At 43.0% G+C, this 8,737-nt stretch overlaps 2 protein-coding genes across 2 annotated transcripts; both read left to right on the forward strand.

The window, feature by feature from the left end:
• Positions 1-24: 24 nt before the first annotated feature.
• mdh1b (malate dehydrogenase 1B, NAD (soluble)) lies at positions 25-4,637 on the forward strand. Its single transcript, XM_055908592.1, has 10 exons — positions 25-71; positions 197-309; positions 436-570; positions 715-857; positions 1,144-1,420; positions 1,596-1,824; positions 2,081-2,222; positions 2,545-2,720; positions 3,311-3,450; positions 3,680-4,637. Exons 1-10 carry the CDS (start codon positions 50-52, stop codon positions 3,719-3,721), a joined length of 1,419 nt encoding a protein of 472 aa, XP_055764567.1. The 5' UTR covers positions 25-49; the 3' UTR covers positions 3,722-4,637.
• A 645-nt stretch (positions 4,638-5,282) lies between these two features.
• LOC129840602 (tubulin beta-4B chain-like) lies at positions 5,283-8,637 on the forward strand. The gene is made up of 4 exons (XM_055908593.1): positions 5,283-5,519; positions 5,820-5,928; positions 7,373-7,483; positions 7,577-8,637. The coding sequence occupies exons 1-4, from the start codon at positions 5,463-5,465 to the stop codon at positions 8,635-8,637; spliced, it is 1,338 nt and encodes a 445-aa protein (XP_055764568.1). The 5' UTR covers positions 5,283-5,462.
• The last annotated feature ends 100 nt before the right edge of the window (positions 8,638-8,737 follow it).

An 8,737-nucleotide genomic window follows, 5' to 3' on the forward strand; every position in this document is an offset into this window, starting at 1 on the left:
ATAATACACCCCTGGTTTCCTAGCAACAACTGACATCCGGCAAACAAACATGGCAAAATTTGTACTTGCTGGTAAGACTTGTTTAAGTTAGGTTGTATTAGCTATGTAGACATAAATGTCTGACTTACCTAAATGGGAAGAGCTTATGACCTGCTGGTAATGACATTCCATACATGACAACTTGTTTTTCTCTCAGGCAAGGCAAATTGCCCGTACTTTGCCAAAGCTGAACTTCTTGCAGATTTACTGCAAAGATCTCTGCCAAAGTTCAGCATCCACACGCTCTGCATGCACCCCGATGAGTGGCAGGTAGATGCATTTATTACATTCAGTCAATTCTATTTTCATATGGTCTCTTTACTTTGTCAGTGTGTAGCCTAAACTAGAGATATTCTGTCCAGACAATCTGTGTCACCCTCTCTTTCCACCTCCCAGCAATGGCTGGAAACCACTTGCAAGGAAAATGGCTGGCAGCATGAGCATTCCCCCATGATATGGAGGGAACTGATCAACCGTGGGGGTAAAGGAATGCTTCTAGGGGGCTTCAGCGACTTCCTAGAACATGTACAGGTAATGTTACTACATCACCCTTATTCAAAGATAACAATCAGTATTATTTAAAGTATTACTTTGTTGATAATTCTACAATCAGTTGATTCAGCAAGAATAGAAACATCCTGATCAAATCATGTCATAGTGCTGCTTGTTTTCCAGGCTTACTATGGCATCACCTCAGATATGACGACGGAACTGATGATGAAGATTGCAACAGAGAACCTGCTGACACGGGAGCTGTGCATGAAGGAGGAGGTGTACCATCAGAGCCTCATCAAGCCAATGCACATATGGATCAGCAGGTACGTAGGGTAGCTAGCTGCGTCTCAATGTGAGGCAGGGCTGTGATCAATTCCCTTTCAATTGAGTCAATTCAGGAAGGAAAATGACATTTCTATTGCAATTGAAAATATGAAGTAAAAATATTGAAAATGTTTACGCTCAAATATGTTTCTTGTACAGAAGTTATAGGCAGCGAAGCATCCTAATCTACCAGACCAGTTTGTGCTGTCTTGCCAACTCCTATGGCTTTAGGCCTACATCACAAACAGATTTAACCCACTGTTCCCCTCCTTTGCTACCCTGCAGTGCTCTTAACCCGACCTGCTACATCCTGATCCCCCAGCTGTTTGCCCCTGGGGTATTCCGGGACGCCCCAACCATCAGCCTCCACCTGTTGGATGTGGGGGCCATCGAGGAGGACCTGCAGGGGGTCAGGATGGAGACAGAGGACCTGGCTCTCCCACAGCTCCATAAAGTCACTGTCTACACAGAGCTGGACCAGGCCTTCCAACAAGCACACTTCATCATCCTCCTGGATGACAGTTGGCCTGAGTGTGGAGGGGAGGACGAGGAAGAAATCAAGGTGTGTAGTTCGAATGGCTCGGTGGGTTAGTTAGAGCACGGTGCAAGCAACCACAGGGTTGTGGGTTGGATTATTGTATCATCCACTCCACGTACGCTGAACATGTGTCAGTGTTGACAATTCTGTAAGTTGCTCTGGATAAAAACATCTAAATGACCATATTATTATTTTTAAGGTGAGGAATGTGGCGGAGCGTTACCAACAGTATGGGCGCCTTATCAACAAAAGGGCGCACAAGAACGTGGCGGTGATTGTGGCTGGGAACTCCTTGGTCAACCTGAAGTGCTCCCTTCTGCTAGAGAACGCTCCCTCGGTTGACAGCGGACGCTTTGTCGGCGTGGCAACTCAACTGGAGTACGAAGCCAGAGCCCACATTGCACAGAAGCTATCTGTGAAGACTGCAGGTAACAAATGAAAATTGTACATTTACATTCATTTTGCTCTTATACAGAGCGACTGAATCAGTGCATTCAACTAAAGTAGACAACAACATATCCCAGTCATTCTAAGTGAAACTTTCCTCAAATCAACTTTTAGCGCAATCATTTTTTACCATTATATACCATTATATATGTATCTATAAAATGGATAAACATTTTCACCTTAAATTGGAAAAAACCCTCAAACCTTCAAGTGATTCTTCTTTATTGTCTCCGTCAGATGTGACAGATGTCATCGTTTGGGGCAACATCAGCGGCAGTTCCCATGTTGACCTGCAGAGGGCGAAGGTTTTCCAATACGAAGGGGCCATCTGGGGACCATCAGATTTTTCTCAGCCAGTCCTAAAGATGATATATGACAGGTAACTTCACTGTTTGCTAAGACATTATTGCCAAATGATGTTTATCAATGAATCTGTACCGTTCCTGCAGTCCAGATCTGTTTGTGCTGTGTAGCCGACTCCTATGGTCATTGTCATGCCAAAATGTCCTTCGGATTTGGCAAGACAGCACAGTCAGATCTGGGACGAAGCTACTGTTCCTGTGCTATTTCATACCTAAATTCAACTACCATAAAATACCAAAATACCACTGTTTTGATAATATACCTCCCTGTCATCAGTGCTCTAGTTCTAACACACACATAGTACACCCAAACTTTGAATACTTTTTTTTTTCTCAAAGGAAATGGCTACAGACTGACTTCCTGAATTTGGTCAGTTCCCAACGTGCCACTGTAGCCTCCAAGTCCCAGAGGACCACAGCCATATCAGCCACTAATGGGATCATTGCAGTTCTAAAGGCCTGGAACTGCAACTCTTCTGCTAAGGAGGTCCTCTCCTTAGGCATACTCAGCACAGGTTGGGTCAAAAGTCAATATAGTAACAGTTGCAGATAGGAGGGAATAATACTAGTCTGGTCCCAGATCTGTTTGTGCAGACTTGCCAACTCCTAGAGTCATTGACATGACTTGGCTATAGAAAGACTTTATCATTAAGCCTGATCCCAGATCTGTTTGTGCTGTAACATTAGCATTGACAACAGCCATAGGATTTGGCTATTAAAGCATCTAAAGATCTGGGACCAGGCTATGTAGTCATTTTTATATATTGTATCAGCATTTTATATAATGTGTTCCAGCATAAGTTTCAATGTCACATGCACAAGTAGAGTGAAATGCCTTTCTTGCAAGCTCTAACCCCAACAATGCAGTAATCAATAACAATGTAATACTAAAAATAGCATAAGGTATAACAAAAACAAACAATAAATAAAAATAACACAAAGAAGTAAGCATACTAAATAAGTGCTGCCTATGAAGCCTATATTCATAAAGTGTCTCAGAGTATGAGTGTCTAAAAGGTCAAACTGATCCTAGATCGGCACTCCTTCTCTAAGACACTTTATGAATAAAGGCCCTGATATCTGCCTTCTCTTGGCCTCTCTGCAGGACAGTACAACCTCCCAGCTGGTGTAGTCTTCTCAATGCCAGTGAGCTTCCAGGATGGTAGATGGTCCGTGTTGTCTGATGTCATCATTGGTGATGAGATGAGGGCCAAACTGCAGATTGCTGCAGACCAACTCAGGGAGGTGAGTATAGTAACTAGGACACGGGTACAGCAATCACATCTCATAGCTTAGTATTCTTCTGTGCCAGTGTTTTTAGATTATTTTCCAGGACCTCTAAGATTTCAATTGAAAACAATTGTGGGGGGACCTGATCTGTACCTCATTCCTTTGGATTCATTGATTTTTCATTAACCTTTTATTGCAAAGTAATGTTCCATTTGTGTTTCTATTTTGTTTACACTATCCATAGGAGAAAGAGCTTGCATCAAGGACAAGAAAAGACACTGCATGAATTTACACTACTTTCTGAAGAGCTTTCTGTCAGTTGTTATATGTTTGTTCAAAATAAACAAAAATGGTCTTTATACTTTTTGATAAAGACATCTGACATTCAGTTGCATATTAAAGGTTGAATGTATTTGGTGACTAAACAAATAGTGATGACCTCAATGAATATCATCATCACTGGACTTCTGGTTGCCCCTCTCCCCACTGCATCCTTCCCCTTCAACTTATTGTTTGAGCTATGAAGTTATTTTTACGTAGTTCATGCCATTATCAGATTCCATGTCTGTAAGCCTTATGTAACTGGTGGGGTGTGAATCCAAAAATCAAAGGCTGGAACTCCAAGGTTTTAGTGAGGAATGTTTGCAGAGTTGCATGTCTCGTTTTCAAGAGGCTCTTGTCTTCATTCATACCAGCCAAGTGTTCATGTCAGTACTGTAACAGCACTGGGCTGGCTAGCTCACCATTTGTTCACACTGACACCCTCCTAGTGCTTTTGACTTTTGAGTCAAATATGCAAATGCCTGTGGTGAGTTGCAGGTCTAACATATGGCGTGCATTTCCTCTGCGGCAGGCTGTCTGTCTGACAAGGGTCCAAGTGTCCATGGGTTAGAGCAACGGTGTGTATAAAACCTGGATCACTGACGGTGTGCTATATTGAAGCCACCGCGCAGCCATCTAGCTACTCCTCCCATATAAAAAAATATTTGGAAGCTATATAAATGCATTTATAAATGACTGCATTTGGTTTTTTTTTTACAATTATTATATTAGGCACCTTAATGCTTTTAAATGATATATGTGCTAAACATAACAAAAAATGACAGCTTTTGAGGAGGGGGGGGGGGTCCTAATGTTACTGTCCCCACTACAACAAAAAATAATAGGTGGTAAATAAAAGTAATTTTGTCCTTAACATTTAATTGAAATACTGTATAATTCCATTCATTTCTATGGAAGACTGCCTACTGGGGAGGGCCTATTTGGCTGACCTGTGGCTTCAAAGCCTCTCAATTGCCAATATATAGCATCAGCAATAAAGGATATGTACTCTGACAGATGCTCAGTGGGCTATTCTTTAATTCCCAAACATCAAAACACATAAGAGGCTATAGGCAGCAAAGTGTCATCCACAGAGCAGTGCCCCTTAAGCAGTGGGATAGTGCCTTGCACAAGGGCCCAACACCAGGTTTGGGCTGTTTTCTGGTGAAGCAGCAGTTTCACATTGGGGTCAAAAAGGAATGGCTTCACACATATGTTGTGTGTAGGCTACATGCAATTCTATTTATATCATGATCCATAGGTAAACACTGCATGTAATAACATATTTTTAAATAGAACATATTGTATATATCTATCCATCCACCGCTATCAACTGGCTGCATGTAAAAAAAAAAAAAATTTCGTTGACTGGCTGGCGGCCGTCTGTCTTTGACTGTGCTAGGGTTATAAGGACCATGAAAAAAACAAAAAAAATGATATATATATATATATACATACACACACACACACACACACACACACACCCAAGCATTTATTGCTTTGTATGATAATGATGTAATTTTGATTTAGCCAATGGAATGCATGCAAAGACAAATTCCTCACGTGAGCTGAAGCTATCTTTTCCCTCTCTTTCAACGGCTCGCTCGACTATAGACGCTTAGAAAAAGGCGCGTAGTAAAGATTACAGTTATTGTCAGCTGTTTAAAAGTGATCTTTATTAATTTTCACGTCAACTCGATTTTAACATGAGGGAGATTGTTCATCTGCAGGCCGGTCAATGTGGAAATCAGATCGGTGCCAAGGTAAGGCCACTTTTTTATTCAAAAGTATTGCAAACGCAGTTGCATTTTTCAAAGTAACTAACGTTAACGTTCGTGTCGCTAGCCTGCTCATAAGTTAAGTCCAAACTAAAGTATTTGCAATGTGTTAGTTATCTAGCTAACGCTAGCTTTGGTTATCTGAAATGTGTGGTTGATATGAAGAGTAAAATTTGGTCAATTGTCGATGGCTGCTCGGCGCCTAACTTTAGCTTGCTAGCTATAATGCTATGAGTAACTTTTACCCGCCAACGTGCCACTAACCACTCCATCATACTTTTGCAGTTTTGGGAGGTTATCAGTGACGAGCATGGAATAGACCCAACTGGCACTTACCATGGAGATAGCGATCTGCAGCTTGAGAGAATCAATGTGTACTACAATGAGGCAACAGGTAACTAAATGGAAAGGATCCTCTATATACATAGGTAGCTAACTAAATTGTGACATTTTGAATAAATATAAAACATTAAAGCTGCGAGTTGAAGTGATTTTAAAGTGTATTTGCGCTGGTAGTAGTGTCAAGTATTCAAAAAATTATGCTGTGTTCTCTTTAACTAACACATTGTCACACTGTGTGATGTTTACAAATTAAAATATTGATATCAACCTGTCCAGATTGTAGGATATGCTTCTGTAGTCACATTCTGCAATTGGCTTGCAATCCACTGCAGCAGTTTATTTTATATTTTGATCTGGGCATGTTCCAGCAGCTCGAGCCTCTGTTTATGCTCCAGTGAAGTGAGTTAAGAAAAACTAAGTTTGCATCTTAGAAATAGTTTTCACATAAACCTTATGTCCAAACTCAGATTAAGCTGAATTCAGAATAAAATGGGCTTGATTTCAGACCTTTCATGTAAAAAAGGTTAGGGAAATCGTTCTTGCACAGCATGTAGGCTGAATGTTTAAATTGAACTATTATATTAATCTAACTATTCACAATAATTGTATTATTGTGTGCATACTCAGTGCCAACCGTGTTCCTGTTAGTCAGTCACCAGGATCGGCTCATAACACCAGCCACACACACACTACATGATAAAGACCCCAAAATTCAGACACTGCTAGAACTTTGTCAGACCGCGTGAAGCGGTACTTAAAATCGTCAGACCTAGACCCTGTCACACTGAATGAGCCAAGACATCCGACAATCGTTTATGACCTAAGAATTTGCCCACGATGTGGACGTTTTCTCTAGGATGTAAAGATAGTGGCATAAGACTGCTAAAATCGTTGTCTGCAAAGTTCTTAACCAGATTCCCAGATTTAACATAACCATAATATCGAAGTAAACTTGGAGTCACGCAACATGGTGTGTGGTCTCCGACTCAGAGAAACAATGCCGTTTTAGGCTACAGATGAGATCTTGATGCTCCTTTCCAATAAAGAGGGTCTAATTCTGGTGACCTGATGACTGCTGTTTGACAAATACAAATATTCTCACTCTTATCCATAAATCTCATCATGTAGACTAGCCTACCCGCACTGTATTCGCAAGCTGTTGCTGTTGGCTAGAGTGCATGTACCAAGACCAGAGTAGGAACATTTGCTATTTAATGCAACAGTTTGACAAAACTATCGGTAGAGTTGAAAATGCGATGGAAACACATTGAACTATTAAAAAAAAAAAAAAAAAACTTGGTATATGAAAACTTAAGTGAAAAAGTACATGTTTTTGTGCACTGTTATCACAGTTTTTATCCTCAACAAGTCAGTTGTGGAAACTTACCACTGGTGGGAAAATGCGCATATTTTCTTAATGCAGATTTGACAATATTCGCATGAAAATCTGTCACAATAATGTGCTGACCCATAATGTGCATGTTAATTTATTTCAGGTGGCAAGTATGTTCCTCGTGCCATTCTAGTTGATCTGGAGCCTGGCACGATGGACTCTGTCCGCTCTGGACCATTTGGCCAAATTTTCAGACCGGACAACTTTGTCTTTGGTGAGCAAATGCTTTGAAATTGCAAATTCATTTCACCTTACCATAGTAATATGTCTAGCCTACATCTCATTGCTTACTTTTTGTTGTTTTAAGGACAGAGTGGTGCAGGTAACAACTGGGCAAAGGGCCATTACACTGAGGGAGCAGAGCTGGTCGACTCTGTCCTGGATGTGGTGAGAAAGGAAGCAGAGAGCTGCGACTGTCTTCAGGGTTTCCAGCTCACCCACTCCCTTGGAGGCGGCACGGGCTCTGGCATGGGCACCCTGTTGATTAGCAAGATCCGTGAGGAGTACCCTGACCGCATCATGAACACCTTCAGTGTGGTGCCCTCCCCCAAAGTGTCAGACACCGTGGTGGAGCCCTACAACGCCACCCTGTCTGTGCATCAGCTAGTAGAGAACACTGACGAGACTTACTGCATCGACAACGAGGCCTTGTATGACATCTGCTTTCGCACCCTGAAGCTGACGACTCCCACTTACGGGGACCTCAACCACCTGGTGTCAGCCACCATGAGTGGTGTCACCACCTGCCTGCGCTTCCCCGGCCAGCTCAACGCCGACCTACGTAAGCTAGCTGTCAACATGGTCCCATTCCCCCGCCTGCATTTCTTCATGCCAGGCTTTGCCCCCCTCACCAGCAGAGGTAGCCAGCAGTACAGAGCGCTGACGGTGCCCGAACTCACCCAGCAGATGTTCGATGCCAAGAACATGATGGCCGCCTGCGACCCCCGCCACGGCCGTTACCTCACCGTGGCCGCCATCTTCCGTGGCCGCATGTCCATGAAGGAGGTGGACGAGCAGATGCTGAACGTGCAGAACAAGAACAGCAGCTACTTCGTCGAATGGATCCCCAACAATGTCAAGACCGCAGTCTGCGACATCCCACCCCGCGGCCTCAAGATGGCCGCTACCTTCATCGGGAACAGCACGGCCATCCAGGAGCTGTTTAAGCGCATCTCTGAGCAGTTCACAGCCATGTTCCGCCGCAAGGCCTTCCTGCACTGGTACACCGGAGAGGGCATGGACGAGATGGAGTTCACCGAGGCCGAGAGTAACATGAACGACCTGGTGTCTGAGTACCAGCAGTACCAGGATGCCACCGCCGAGGAGGAGGGCGAGTTTGAAGAGGAGGGAGAGGAGGATATGGGTTAGATGGATAAAAGCGATTCAAATCAATTTCAACTGCATTCCATCCCTTGTTTCAGTTCGTTCTTTTATTCTCTTTCACTGCACAAAGAGCTGCTGTCAGTGT

This window comes from Salvelinus fontinalis, chromosome 41 (assembly GCF_029448725.1).
Source record: "Salvelinus fontinalis isolate EN_2023a chromosome 41, ASM2944872v1, whole genome shotgun sequence".
Taxonomy (NCBI): Eukaryota; Metazoa; Chordata; class Actinopteri; order Salmoniformes; family Salmonidae; genus Salvelinus; species Salvelinus fontinalis.

Coding starts and splice junctions, on each gene's coding strand:
- mdh1b (XM_055908592.1), top strand. CDS start 50: ATGGCAAAATTTGTACTTGCTG. Junction 72..196: donor GGCAAAATTTGTACTTGCTG/GTAAGACTTGTT, acceptor TTTTTCTCTCAG/GCAAGGCAAATTGCCCGTAC. Junction 1,421..1,595: donor AGGACGAGGAAGAAATCAAG/GTGTGTAGTTCG, acceptor ATTATTTTTAAG/GTGAGGAATGTGGCGGAGCG.
- LOC129840602 (XM_055908593.1), top strand. CDS start 5,463: ATGAGGGAGATTGTTCATCTGCAGGCCGGTCAATGTGGAAATCAGATC. Junction 5,929..7,372: donor GTACTACAATGAGGCAACAG/GTAACTAAATGG, acceptor AATTTATTTCAG/GTGGCAAGTATGTTCCTCGT. Junction 7,484..7,576: donor ACCGGACAACTTTGTCTTTG/GTGAGCAAATGC, acceptor TGTTGTTTTAAG/GACAGAGTGGTGCAGGTAAC.